This window comes from Balearica regulorum, chromosome 1 (assembly GCF_011004875.1).
Source record: "Balearica regulorum gibbericeps isolate bBalReg1 chromosome 1, bBalReg1.pri, whole genome shotgun sequence".
NCBI lineage: Eukaryota > Metazoa > Chordata > Aves > Gruiformes > Gruidae > Balearica > Balearica regulorum.
In genome coordinates, this window is record NC_046184.1 from 113,053,701 (window position 1) to 113,067,667 (window position 13,967).

The window sequence follows — 13,967 nt, forward strand, 5'->3', positions numbered from 1 at the left end:
GGGCCACGCTCCACAATAGGCAGGACAGTGCACACACATCTAGAATCCACACCCAGCCAGAGCTTTGCCATATCCAAGCTTATTTTGGTATTTTATATCACCCCATAGCCAGGTACCATATAGATGATACCACCCTGCAGTTCAGCTGAAGTTCAGAAACCCTTAAGCCAAAAAGAGAAAGGAAACATTACTCTAGCCTAGCTGCTGTAACATTCCTCTTGGTAGACAATTTCAGCATTTTATATGCCAGCAATTAATAGTAAAATACAGAAATGGCCCTGAACTGAGATGATACATTGTTGTTAAGCCTCTCAATCATCTTTGAAAGGTCATGGAGAACAAGAGAGGTAACTGAGGACTGGAGGAAAGCCAATGTCACTCTGGTCTTCAAAAAGGGCAAGAAGGAGGACCAAGGAAACTACAGGCCAATCAGCCTCACCTCCATCCTTGGAAACATAATGGAACAACTTATTCTGGGGGTTATCAATAAGCATGTGGAGGAGAAGGTTATCGGGAGTGGTCAACATGGATTCACCAAGGGGAAATCATGCCTGACCAATCTGATAGCCTTCTATGACGGCATGACTGGCTGGGTAGATGAGGGTAGAGCAGTGAATGTTGTCTACCTCGACTTCAGCAAGGCTTTTGACACTGTCTCTTATATCATCCTCATAGGCAAGCTCAGGAAGCGTGGGTTGGATGAGTGGACAGTGAGTTGGATTGAGAACTGGCTGAACAGCAGGGCTCAGAGGGTTGTGATAAGTGGCACAGAGTCTAGTTGGAGGCCTGTAGCTAGCGGTGTGCCCCAGGGGTCAGTGCTGGGTCCAATCTTATTCATCAGTGACCTGAACGAGGGGACAGAGTGTACCCTCAGCTAGTTTGCTGACAATACTAAACTGGGAGGAGTGGCCAATATGCCAGAAGGCTGCAGTGCCATTCAGCAGGATCCAGACAGGCTAGAGAGTTGGGTGGAGAGGAACCTAATGAAATTCAACAAGGGCAAGTGTAGAGTCCTGCACTGAGGGAGGAACAACCCCAAGCACCAGTACAGGTTAGGGGTTCACATGCTGGGAAGCAGCACTGCAGAGAAGCACCTGAGAGTCCTGGTGGACAACAAGCTCCCCATGAGCCACCAATGTGCCCTTGTGGCCAAGAAGGCCAATGGCATCCTGGGGTGCATTCAGAAGAGCGTGGCCAGCACGTCGAGGGAGGTGACCCTCCCCCTCTCTTCTGCCCTGGTGAGGCCGCAACTGGAATATTGTGTCCAGTTCTGGGCTCCCCAGTTCAAGAAAGACAGGCAACTACTGGAGAGAGTCCAGTGGAGGGCTAGAAAGATGATAAGCATCTCTCTTATGAGGAAAGGCTGAGAGAACTGGGTCTGTTTAGCCTGGAGAAGAGAAGACTGAGAGGGGATCTCATCAACACTTACAAATATCTAAAGGGTGAATGTCAAGAGGATGGGGCCAGACTCTTTTCAGAAGTCCCCAGTGACAGGACAAGGGGCAATAGACACAAACTGTACAACAGGAAATTTCATCTCAGTATGAGGAAAAACTTCTTCACTGTGAGGGTGACAGAGCACAGGCTGCCCAGAGAGGTTGTGGAGTCTCCTTCTCTGGAGGTATTGAAAACCCACCTGGACGCAATCCTGTACAACCTGCTCTAGGTGATCCTGCTTTAGCAGGGGTATTGAACTTGATGATCTCCAGAGGTCCCTTCCAACTCCTAGCATTCTGTGATTCTGTGACTGGATGTCCTTGTTGCTCAGTGGCTGCCATGAGCACTGAGCACTGTTTGCATTTGTTCTCATGCTCTTCCAAGAAATGTTCAGGACTAGTAGTGGCATCACTTCATACAGATTGGGTAGGGAGTACTCAAAGTACCTTATGATACATCCCCCAAAAAAACCCCACAGATTTTTCCCCTGAAAGTGCAGCTCTGAATCCCTCTCTGGCAGAATAAGGAATGGAATCTCTATCTCCTAGTTCAAGAAGTGCTGTCACCACCATATGTGTGGCAGAATGAAGTGGACACTACCTTCTATTACCCAGTTCTCCTTTAAAAGCTACTGCCCTCTGTGAGAATCCTGGAGCTTTTAAAAGATTTTCTCCAGCTCCATCTCTCCCAAAGAGAGATCCTGCCTTCCAGAGCCCACGTAAGCAGAGATGTGTGTTAGCACCAAGGTCTGCAGACGTTGGAGCTGCCACCTTTTTATGCACAGACCTCCGGGGAAGGGGGGGGGGGGGGGGGGGGGGGGGGGGGGGGGGGGGGAAATTTAATCTCTTGTAAACTTCAGCTGGCAGCCCTCAACAGCATTTTCCGTAACGCAGTTCTGCACTTGCAAAAGTCCCTTCCATGGGCAGTCCCCATAGAGGACTCTTGCTCCTCTCCCACCGGTAAGGTGGCACCTCTCCTCCCCAAGCCACTGCTCCCACCTAGCGGCAGCAGCTCTGCAGGTTCCCCAGGCTCTGCTGTAAATTCCCCGGCCAGTCCTGTGCACACTTGTCTTGGACCCAGCAAACGTCAGGAAACGGAAATTCCCTCTCCAGACTTTCCAGCCCAGCTATACGCCTTTCAAATTGTTTCTTACACTGTGCACTATAAAAGCTGGGTTCCCTCCCCCTCCAAAAAAAACCAACCAACCAACCAAAAAAAAACCTCCAAAAAACAGAGAAGCTCTGAAACACAAAATTCCAGCTAAGGTTAAAAATTTTCCAAACAGGAAGCAGCATTCTCACCTTCCTCTGCAGGTGGTGAAATCCAGGAGGAATTCTGAACTGGATTCCCAAAATACAGAGCAGCCATCAGGAGACTTGTGTGAGCTGCTGATAGAACTGGCTTAAGATTCGAAACAGAGCACCTAGACCAGATCCCACTGGCAAAATTTCACTGTGCTCTTGGGTTAATCGGGAGATAGCAGGTACCTCTGTCATCATCTCAACTTTCTACTGCAGTAGGCAACGAACTCGGTGAAATTTCATCAGGAAGTTCCAAACATAGCAGGTCAGAAATGAGAAAGATATACTTTCATCATGGAAGACCAAACGAGGGGTCTTGAAATTTTATCAAGATAAAGGGGATGGCCTTTCCAGCTGCCAGTTCAACTACAGTCTGAAGACCAAACTGCACTAATCACAGAGGACAACATATGGACACAGACAACTGTTGCTGAGGTAAGGACAAAGGTAACTTGCAAGACGAGTTATTACAAATAAATTATCTTCCCCCCTCCCTTTTTTTCTTAAGTGAAATTTTTAAAGTGCACTGAAATGTCTGATAATGGCTTTATATCTGTGATATAGGTCTACAGAATTCAAATTCATTACCCAACACATTTTTATATGCAGCACAAATAAGTCATGTAAAAATACACATTTTTATTATGTACATTTAGAGGTTAAAGTTAATTTAAATTGATAGTGTTTTTCCTTCTTCAGTTCCATCTTTTGCCTCATGACGTTCTGTTGCTGTTTCCAAGTACTTTTCTTCAGTGACCTGCAGAAACATATCAATTTTGTTATATTTTTTAAAATTATTTCATTCTCCTTGATCCTGGAAATCCTCCCTTCTGTAACAAGAAAGGACAGCCTACAAAGACAATTATTGTCTCCAAAATTAAACAACCTGAACGTCAAGCATATTCAAGCTAATTTCATTATTACAACTTTTAGTTTTCTTATTTCATATTCATGATAAAAACAGGAAAAAATAATTTTAAATTTTACACACATTTGATACCAACATTAATTCTAGAGATGAATTTGAAAAATACTACTATAGTTTAAAGTGATAATTAACAGCTTAGAGAGGTTCTTATAAAAAGCATGTGGGATTCTCAGAAGCAGACAGCTTCAGAGCCACATATGGAAAGTGTAATATAATTTCTTCCAATTTTTTTTTTAATTGTACAAATTATATGAATTGAATAGTGTATGGGTTTTTTAAATTGTACAATGCATTTTAACCAGACTTCAGAAACAATACTTGCACATCCTCTACTACCAGCAGTTAGATTTCCTGGGCATCTGATTTTTCTTCACCTGTGAACATTTCATTCCTAAAGATACATTCTTGAATGTATTATCCATCTCTAATCATTTAAATTCTACTCTTTTACAGCCTATCTTTATATTTAGTAAGCTGTACTTCACCACTAATGAGACTCACCAGTTTCTTCGATCGTTCCAGCAGTTTGTGCCACACGGTGTGGTGAGCCTGTATTAAATGTCATTAAATGATGTTACCAGAGGCAAAAAAACCCATCTTATCATAGAAAAAAATCTGACAAGTGTATAGAAATGATGGCACAAAACCCTAACAATCCCTAATTCAAATGTTAGTTTAAGATTTCAGTGTCCAGTTTGCCCATATTACTTTGGGGGACTTGAATAGATGCCTGCTGATCACATCCATTCATGGTGTGGAATCACTGACGGGTTAATGGGCAAAAATAGGAATTAAAATCTTATGATGAGAAAGGGCACACAGAGATGAGGTGAGGAACCCAGCGCCCGCTTGTCCCTTGAAAACTTCCCCAACTGAGATAATAGCACATGTGCTAGACCACAGGTCAAAATCATATAAGTCAACAGAAATGGGAAGAAAGATTCCTGCCTCCACCTATTGTTCAGCAAAGCCTTTGTTTAAGACTGATTAGTGCTAGGGCTATTTTTGTTATTGTTGTTAAGTTTTACTTTGGTGTCATGAAAGACTTCAAAATGGTATCCTTTATAATTTCAAAGTTCTGCTCCTTCCTGCATCTCAACACTGCCAGCAGCCTCAACTTCAGAAGATTAGCATGCACAACTAAGGCAAAGTGAAGGAACTATCCATGCAGAAATTGCACAAGTGAAACAACGCTTTCAGTACTGAAAAATAACATCAAGGGCCCTCTGATACAAACTTTTCTAGTTCTGATTTCACATCCACAACAGTTCCAAGAAAACGAACCCCAAATATCCAAGACAGTCATCATCACAGGCCTTCCCTTTCTGCTACTCTTTTCACCTCTGAATTACATTCAACTACCAGCACACCACATAATAAAGATCAGAAAGTAAGCCAAATGTCCTAAATTAAATGGATTACTTACCTTCAAATGAATTGGCAGGGATACACCCTGGAACCTCCTTATCAAGTCAGATTGGTTAGTCTGAAGATTATGGGCTGCTGTTATTGCATACTGGAAACAGAAACTTGTCCTTGGAATATGAGGGCCTTCACTAACATCTACAAAGTCACCAAACCTGATGGGAGCAAAAACAACCCAACAAAACACCCTATGTCAAATATAAAGCCTTTTTTTAAAATTTATTTTTGATTAGCAAATTCCTATCTTCAGAACAGATGAAAGAAAATCCACATAAATCCCAAACCAAATCTAAACAAATCCCCAATTCAGCATTTCTAGGTTTCCTGAAGCAAAACTACAGGTCACACAATTTCCTAAAATGAATTTCCAAAATTTAAATCTCAAATCTAGAAAGAGGATCCTAGGTTTAACAAATCTTTGAAGTCATGTTGTCTTTAATAGTGAGATAATCTGTCATTCACCAGAAAAAGATTTGTCTCCAAGATCACACATTTTCCACAGCAGTGTTTACAACCTGCACAGGTCTTGGAAAACTGCATATCAATTAAGAAAAGTGAGAAAAAAGACGTACAGCAAAAGAACATTCATAACAAACCTCTCCCAGAAATCAATAGGTAAGGCCAACTAGAGAGAGGATAGGAAGAAGAGAAAAACAGACGCAATATTGTTCTAAAATTCAAAGAACCATCACTGCAAAGACATCTGTTCCTTTAGAGAGATGTGGGCTCCAAAAACAAATGCAGAACCATTTAGACACCCAGTAAACTGAATATACTCAACCAGTCTAAGCTAATCATAAATTCTTTTATATGCCTGAGATATAATACAAACCTCCTGCCTCCAGCCTAAGAACTTTGTATCTTACGCTGTGTCCCAGGAGCCAGCTCTCATCTCCACCACTACAAGGCAGTAGCTTGCCAGTTAGGGAGATCTTGACAACTTTGGAAGAAAAATCCACTATACAATGTTAACTCTTGTTTTCAAACAAGTATTTGTTTTATATTTAACTTGTCAAGCTCTAAAGACTTATTTAGATTTTATGTAAAAGTATTTAAAGCAGTAAGACTTGTTTCAACTTAACTAAGCACTTACCACCTTTAACATAACAAGAAATTGAAATGTAGTTAGATCCACCAAGTGTTAAGTATCACAAGACAATGGTTGTATAAAAAACACCAACACTCAAATAACAACTTAAGATTGACCACAGACAGCAATAAATATAAGTGATTTCTAAATTGAAAACCATCACAAGTAACTTACTTTTCACTTGCAGAGTACTTGCAATATAATCAAATCTTTCAGTGAATCATTACAGAATGAGAGGTCAGTTTTGCTCACCTATGTAATGTTACAATTCCCTCCGTATTCTGAGAAGCTTTTCGTTCTATCATCTCCATCTTGTATCTGAACAAGACAAAAAAAAAGATTTTAAAAATCCTCACCTTTAACATCTAGTTCTTATAAGAATACTTAAGAGATTGATTTAAGGAACATTCCTAAAATCATGCTCATATTTATGTGAGCTTTGAAACAGGTTTAAATTCTTAATTTTATATGACAAAACATATTGGCATATTTCATAAAGCATGTCATACAGACCTCTTAGTCTAATTCAGTTCCTGGAAAAAATATGAAGATTATACTGAGTACTACTGAAAGGCATGTAAAGAATAATGCGATCATCAGGTACAGTCAACATGGGTTCACAAAGGGAAAGTCCTGTTTTAACTAATTTGATATCCTTCTATGATAAGGTCACCCACCTAGTGGATGAAGGGAAGGTGGTGGATGTAGTTTTTCTGGATTTACTAAGGCTTTTGATGCTGTCCCTCACAGTATCCTTCGGGACAAGCTGTCCAACTGTGGGATGAGAGGGTTCACGGTGCACTGGGTGAAGAACTGGCTGAAGGGCAGAGCTCAAAGGGTTGTAGTGCATGGGGCCACATCTGGCTGGCGACCGGTGACCAGCGATTGCTCCTCAGGGTTCAATTCTAGGGCCAGTCCTGTTCAATATGTTCATCAACGATCTGGATGCAGGAGTCGAATGCACCATTAGCAAGTTTGCTGATGATGCCAAACTGGGAGGTGCTGCTGACTCTCTTGAGGGGACAAGAGGCCTTGCAGAGGGATCTAGACAGATTGGAGGACTGGGCTGTGATTAACGGGATGACATTTAACATGTCCATTTGCCAGAATCTGCACCTAGGACAGAGTAATGCCAGACACAAGTATAAATTGGGAGAGGAGTGGCTGGAGAGCAGCCCTGCAGAAAGGGGTCTGGGGGTGCTGGTCGACAGCAGCTCAATATGAGCCAGCAGCGTGCCCTGGCAGCCAAGAGGCAAACCACATCGTGGGGGGCATCAAACACAGCATAACCAGCTGGTCCAAAAAGGTGATTATCCCACTGTGTTCAGCGTTGGCACGGCCTCACCTGGAGTACTGTGTGCAGTGCTGGGCCCCACCATTTCAGAAGGATGTGAAGGTCCTTGAATGCATCCAGAGGAGGGCAACAAAGCTGGTGAAAGGGCTGGAAGGCATGGCCTGTGAGGAGTGGCTAAGGACTTTGGGCTTGTCTAGTTTGGAGAGAAGGCAGCTGAGGGGTGACCTCATTGCTCTCTGCAGCTTCCTGAGGAGGGGGAATGGAGAGGGAGGTGCTGAGCTCTTCTGCCTGGGATCCCGTGATAGGACACGTGGGAATGGTTCACAGCTGCACCAGGGGAGGTACAGACTGGACATGAGGAAGCATTCCTTCACCGAGAGGGTGGTCAGACACTGGAACAGGCTTCCTAGAGGGGTGGTCGATGCCCCAAGCCTGTCAGTGTTTAAGAGGCATTTGGACATTGCCCTTAATAATACACTTTAACTTGATCAGTCCTGAATTGATCAGGCAGTTGGACTAGATATTCACTGCAGGTCCCTTCCAACTGAACTATTCTATTCTATTCTATTCGATGTATATGTTATAGGAAGGCCATGCTCCCTCAGCCGAGTTTTATTCAGAAAGATAAAATGAACCTAGTACTTCAAATAAAAATAAAGAGCTTTTCAGCTCACATGTAAGACTAGAAGACACTATCAGATCACCTAAACTGATCTTATGCAATGTCACAGCTGGTCACCTGCAAGACAGCAAAGTGTTCTCTGCTCTTTCTACACACACAATGTCTAAAGCTATTATCAAAAGTCAGCTCCCACCTGTTGTCAATGCTTGCCAGCCAACATTGCGAAAAGATGCTAGTCCGTATGTCACATTAATATCATCTTCATTATTAAGCTAAAAACTAGTTATTTTTGCAACTTTAGCTTTAGCATAATTTCGTTTTGCTTCACAAAATGGTTAGTTATCATTTCCCCCATCTCTCTCCAACCGCCAAAAAGCTGTGGACCAGAGAATTTTTCTTCCCAAGACACCGCTGTTTTTTCAGCAAAGACTGGAGTGTTTCGAACAAGCTCTCTTTCACAGCACAGGCCAGAATATTTTACCCATTTTCCCCCTGCAGAGCTCAAAAACTGCATTTCATCAAATCTTCATTTTAAGATACCAAGACATGAAAAATCTGCATTTTTTTTTTAATACAAAAGCCTTTCAGGAAAGTCTGAGAGTAACTAGCACACCAAGTCTAGCCACCAGAGCTTCAATTTAAAAGTAGTGAAATCTTGAAGCTCGCTATTAAAACTAGTAAGTCTACAGTCTTTCCATTTGTCACAAAACTACATCCAGCAAAGGTGCCTGGTATTGGCCTCTGGAGAGAACATTAAAAATTAAATAAGGTAGTGTGACAAAGAGAACAGAGGCATGTTCATTCAGAGTAGTGGGAGAAGTACCTTCTTATTTCACATGTCCCATCTTATTTTAGATTTACAAAGCCAAGCAGATATTTAAATGAATTTCTAATTGCCTTACTGAAAGATACTTTCAGCATAACTTACCTGTTATGCTGAAACATTTCACGTGCTACTTTTGCTTCAACATGCAGTGTTTCAAATGGCAGGTCTTTATGAATTAGCTTTCCGGCATCCCTTGTAAGAGAGGAGAAGTTGTCCTAAAAAACAGTTGATACATATAAAACTTTCATCACTGTTTCACAGCTGTAGTGAACAGACAAAGCACAGGAAACGCTAAATAGTCAAAACAACAAGGATCATCTACTACAAACCCTAAATATAAGAACATTGCCATAGGACTGTAACTCTTACTATTTATCAGCAACAGACTGCTACAGATCATCACTGTTTAAATGGACTGATTCAATGGCCAGTCAAATCAATAGGCATTTTTCCATCAGAAACAATATATATTAATTGCAGTTAAACTGCTTAGATTTTCCCAACGTGATATATACACATACAGACTTGCTACTGTTAAATATTCATCTGTGTATCTTGTTTCCCAGAGTTGTGACTCCATTTATAAATGACCTCTATTGTGATGGAATCAGGGGAAAAAAAATACTGAATAATTAATAAATAGAAATTGATCACCTTGGTCCAGAATCCAAAGCTCTACATACTCAGATTTATTGATAAATAAGAAACTGTTATTAGGAGAAATTACATTTATAATGTCACATAGAAAATATTTCAAACTAGGTCACTTCAACTACAAGATCATGTCGGAGAAAAAGTCTGCATTGTACTAATATTGCTTTGTTAGCCATACATATCTCCGCTGATACCTCTGAGAAGTACACAGCCATACATACCCCTGAGAACAAGGATAGGCACCAGACGAGTAAAACATTCATGATCACACCAGCTATGAAATGGTTATGAGACTTACAGGTTTTAGATTATTAGATTTACTGAAGAGCATGAAATATAAGCAAGCTATTAAGGAGAGCTTCAGGTGAACGTGCTCACGGTTCTTTTACAACAATAAACTGATTATGCTGTAAACCACCAGGTGAAAATACGCGTATTACAGAGGTTTTTATTTTCAGAGGGCATTACTCGCACAAAGACTATATGGTTACATCTACGTTAGCAGGCAAGAGCAGCCAAGTAGGAGCAGATCTGTACAGTAACAAAGATGGCACTGAGGTCCCCACGGCCACATCAACTGTTTGCGGAACTGTATTTCAGACTTGAACTTACTTTAGCCCCACAAACCTAAAACCTGTAAGCATCTGGAGGACAGCTCAAGATTTAATCCATCCGAATGGAAGCCAGTCTATGTGCTCTGAGAGCCCTCTGCAGTGAGAGCCAGTATATGGTAAATGCGGAGATTAGTTTCCAAAGAGTACTCCTGACGTAAAAAATTACTAGTGTAGATACACCCAACAAAAAGGTAAAAACTTACTGCTCTCTCCCTCCCCATTAAAAAAGAACCATTGGACAAGGATGCAAGCTATGTAACTTTTCAGGCAAGAAGTTATTGTGCTTACGTTTGTGGGTTTCCAGTCATTCAGTCTATTGTCCAAAATTACATCATAACAGAAAGCTCCAGAGATCACTGCAATTCCAATTCCAAAGAGAAAAATGTTCATGTTTGTAACAAAGTATGTATTTCATTGTCATAATATATTCTTGTATCAAAATGAATGAGAAGAAAAACAGAATTATCTCAAGAAATCCACCATAAAATATGAATTTTCATCTGTGATTATACAATCAAATGGCCAATTAAACCTATATCATTTTCATTTCACTGAATGAGAAAGTCATTTGAAATGAGTTTTAATGTAATGTCAGTATAATACATTCCCATTAAAGAGAGAAAAAAATTATGAATTATGCTGCTTCCCAAAACTGTATCTAGCATTGAAAGAAAAAAAACCAAAAACTTGGAAAACATTTCATATTTTTTCCTCTGTATGCATCATACACTAAAAGTAAATTTGCAGTATTAAATCGTAAATAGCAATTTATTGCATAGAGAAATCAGACAATATTTGAGCTGACGGAAAATGTTCATCCATGGCACAAGCATGGCACAAATTTCTGGCAAAGACAACCTAAATTTCTATGATAGACGTTAGCACACTCTTTGTGTATATTTATTTAGTTATTGCCATCTCAGAAATCAAGCTTATGAACCCAGTAAGCTCACATTATTTCCATATATACAGTATAACGATACAGCTTAGTATATGCAAGATTATTCCAAATCCTGGTAGAACTGAAACATCCACTCTATACTTACCAATCAAGACAAATCCTGAAATAGCTAAAAAGGGAATCAACTGCAGGAGGACTCCACGTGACCAGCAACTAACCTCCTATATATCAAATGCACCATCATACAGGCTCTGTTATTTAAATAACCTCTCCTGTGCATTTTCCCACTTTTGTAAATTTTACATCAGGTCACAGATGAGCAAAAGCTGTTACTAACCCTGTTTGTACTTCGATAATCTTCCAACTTGATGTATACATCATAATTTTAGCAACTCAAGTGCTCACAAGGCTATGTACTTATTAGATTAGAGCACATCACATATTCTAAATACCTTACTCATGAAACTTCACAATAAAAAGGTTATGTCCTTAAGTTACTAACTTAACCCATGAAACCCTAAATGGTCTGACAGCCAGTTGCCACACAGATCAATTTTCTGTACTTTGGTAAGGAAACTGTTTTCAGTGTGATTACTATAAATTAAAGGCTACAACAGCAGCATGTAATACACATATCAATCCTAAGTACCTTCAATCACCGGAAAAGGAGCCTCTGGTTTTTTTGGTAATGCTGTTAGACACTCACTTAAGAAGCAACAAAAGACAAGACAATCAATATAAAACACTTATATCACCTGGCACTTCTGGAGCTTTAATCAGAGTCACTGAGTACTCATCTTTGAATGCCCGCTTTAACACACATGCCATCATCATGGCACATGAACGCCAATAGGCCTATAAAGAGAATTTCAGAACACAGATTTATTAAGCTAACAACCAACACCAGATGAACATCAGCTATTTATTGCAAAAGAATATCAACATTTTACTGAATGACGCACAAACCTAGCTGTGAACCCAAGCATTATTTTCTCTAGTATGTAAACTTCTATTTGGAGATGATTCTCCATATAGAGTCAATCAAAAAAAAACCAAAACTGCACTTAAAATGCAAGCCAGATGCTTCCCTGGAGATATTTAAATCTGAATTCATAGAGTAATACAACAATATAGGTTGGAAGGGATGCCCACACATCACCTAGCCCACACTCTGGTCCAGCTAATGACAACCATGACGCGCCAACCAACTATTAAAAATATCTGAACTTTCACAACAAAGTTCAAAAAAGCAGACGGCCATGGAACTGAAAGGGGCATACAGAATGAAGTGGTCATAATCAGGGTCACCTACAATGGGGTAAGATACAGACTCACCTTGTTTACTTCCTCTGGATCTTCATCTTTGAAAGTAAGGAATTGAATTTCGCATGATTTGGTCAAGGGTCTATACATATCCCAGACTTCACCATCCACAAGAGCTAGAACAGATTTCTTGCAGTGCCATTCACTTAAGTCTAAAGAAAGTTTAAAAAGTATTACACAGTTATTAACCATATTCCTCACATTCATCAGTTTAGACCTCTGCATTTGTAAAAAAACCTACAAGTTTCACTTTTGTAAATGACTTGGAAAGATGAGCTGTTAACAGAGCCTCCAAAAATTGACTCAGTTTCTGCTGATGTATCTTAGTACAAATGTATTTTAAATTTAACAAATGCAAATATTCTGAATGCACGTCTCTAATCTTGGTCGTTAAAATGTCAATGATATTAACACTTCAAATTGAAATGACAAGTACTTCAACTGGCAGCACAATTTTCATCATCAGTGGCACAATGTTAGTTCAAGAGTCCATTCACTTACGCATGGCACAATTGTACGGAGTAGACAAAGCTTTGTTCATTACAAACACACTGCCAGGGTGCGATTTCCCAGTGTACTTTACTTCAATTTTCTCAATTCGTGGATAAAGCGACAACTGCCTCTCTTTCTCTTTGGTGAAGAGCTCATTACGCATCTGAATCACTTCATCTGATGTGAGTCGAGAAACAGTTAGGGTGGAGATGAACCCTGGTAAAAGGAATGATCTGAAATAAGCAATAAGGAGTTTTCAAAGCCTCTTTATAAGGTGTTGGTTTCAAAGAAAGGAAGACGTGCCACCGCATTGCTAATCTATGTGTCTGTCTCAATATGCATAAGGTCAGCACTTCAGCAGCTCTTACCGCCCATCCATTCTTGGTCCCTGCAATGCTTACATGAAGCCACAACAGAAAAGGAAAAAGGAAAAGGATAAAGAAAAGCTTAATGACGTTCTCTGGCTGCAAAGGCCCTTCCATCAGACAGGTCCACCACCCCTTGCGGACCGGGCCTGGTCTCCACGGCCGTCGCGCCGGGCCCGCGCCCACAGCGGCCTCCTCAGCCCAGCGAGCAGCAGGCCCGAACCGCCCCGCGCGGCCGCCCCAGGCCGAGCCCCTCAAAGCACCGGCGCAGGACAACCCCGCAGCTGGCTCGGCGCCCCGCCGCGCCCGCCCACGCCCCCGCACCCGGCCCGCCGCCACTCACTGCACCCCTCCCGCCCGCCTCGCAGCCAGCGGCCGGCCCAACGCGCCGCCATGCTCCGGCCGACTCCCACCGCCCCGGTGCCGCCTCCCCCGGCTCCGCCGGAAACAGCGGCGGCGGCAGTGCCGTTCCGCCCGCCGTTGCGCCCGCAGCCGCCAGGCGGCGCCGGCGGCTCGAGGCCAGGGCCGGAGCTCCAGGCGCAGCGCGGGGGCTGCGGGGCGGCGGCGGCCGCTCGGGGCGGCAGGAGCGGACGGTGGCTGCCCGCTGCACAGCGGGGACCTGGCCGTCCTCGCCCGCTGCTATTAATTCTGCCTTCAGAGGCCCCACTGTGTATATCATGGATCATCACAGGAGC

The 13,967-nt window shown here is 41.9% G+C and overlaps 1 protein-coding gene across 1 annotated transcript; it reads right to left on the reverse strand.

Annotated features, from left to right (window-relative positions):
• Positions 1 to 3,318: 3,318 nt before the first annotated feature.
• On the reverse strand, positions 3,319 to 13,734 carry MRPL39 (mitochondrial ribosomal protein L39). Its single transcript, XM_075769982.1, has 10 exons — positions 13,616 to 13,734; positions 12,917 to 13,123; positions 12,428 to 12,567; positions 11,848 to 11,947; positions 10,480 to 10,547; positions 9,026 to 9,138; positions 6,434 to 6,499; positions 5,093 to 5,246; positions 4,168 to 4,215; positions 3,319 to 3,495 (listed from the first exon to the last, which is right to left on the reverse strand). Exons 1-10 carry the CDS (start codon positions 13,665 to 13,667, stop codon positions 3,409 to 3,411), a joined length of 1,035 nt encoding a protein of 344 aa, XP_075626097.1. The 5' UTR covers positions 13,668 to 13,734; the 3' UTR covers positions 3,319 to 3,408.
• Positions 13,735 to 13,967: the final 233 nt, after the last annotated feature.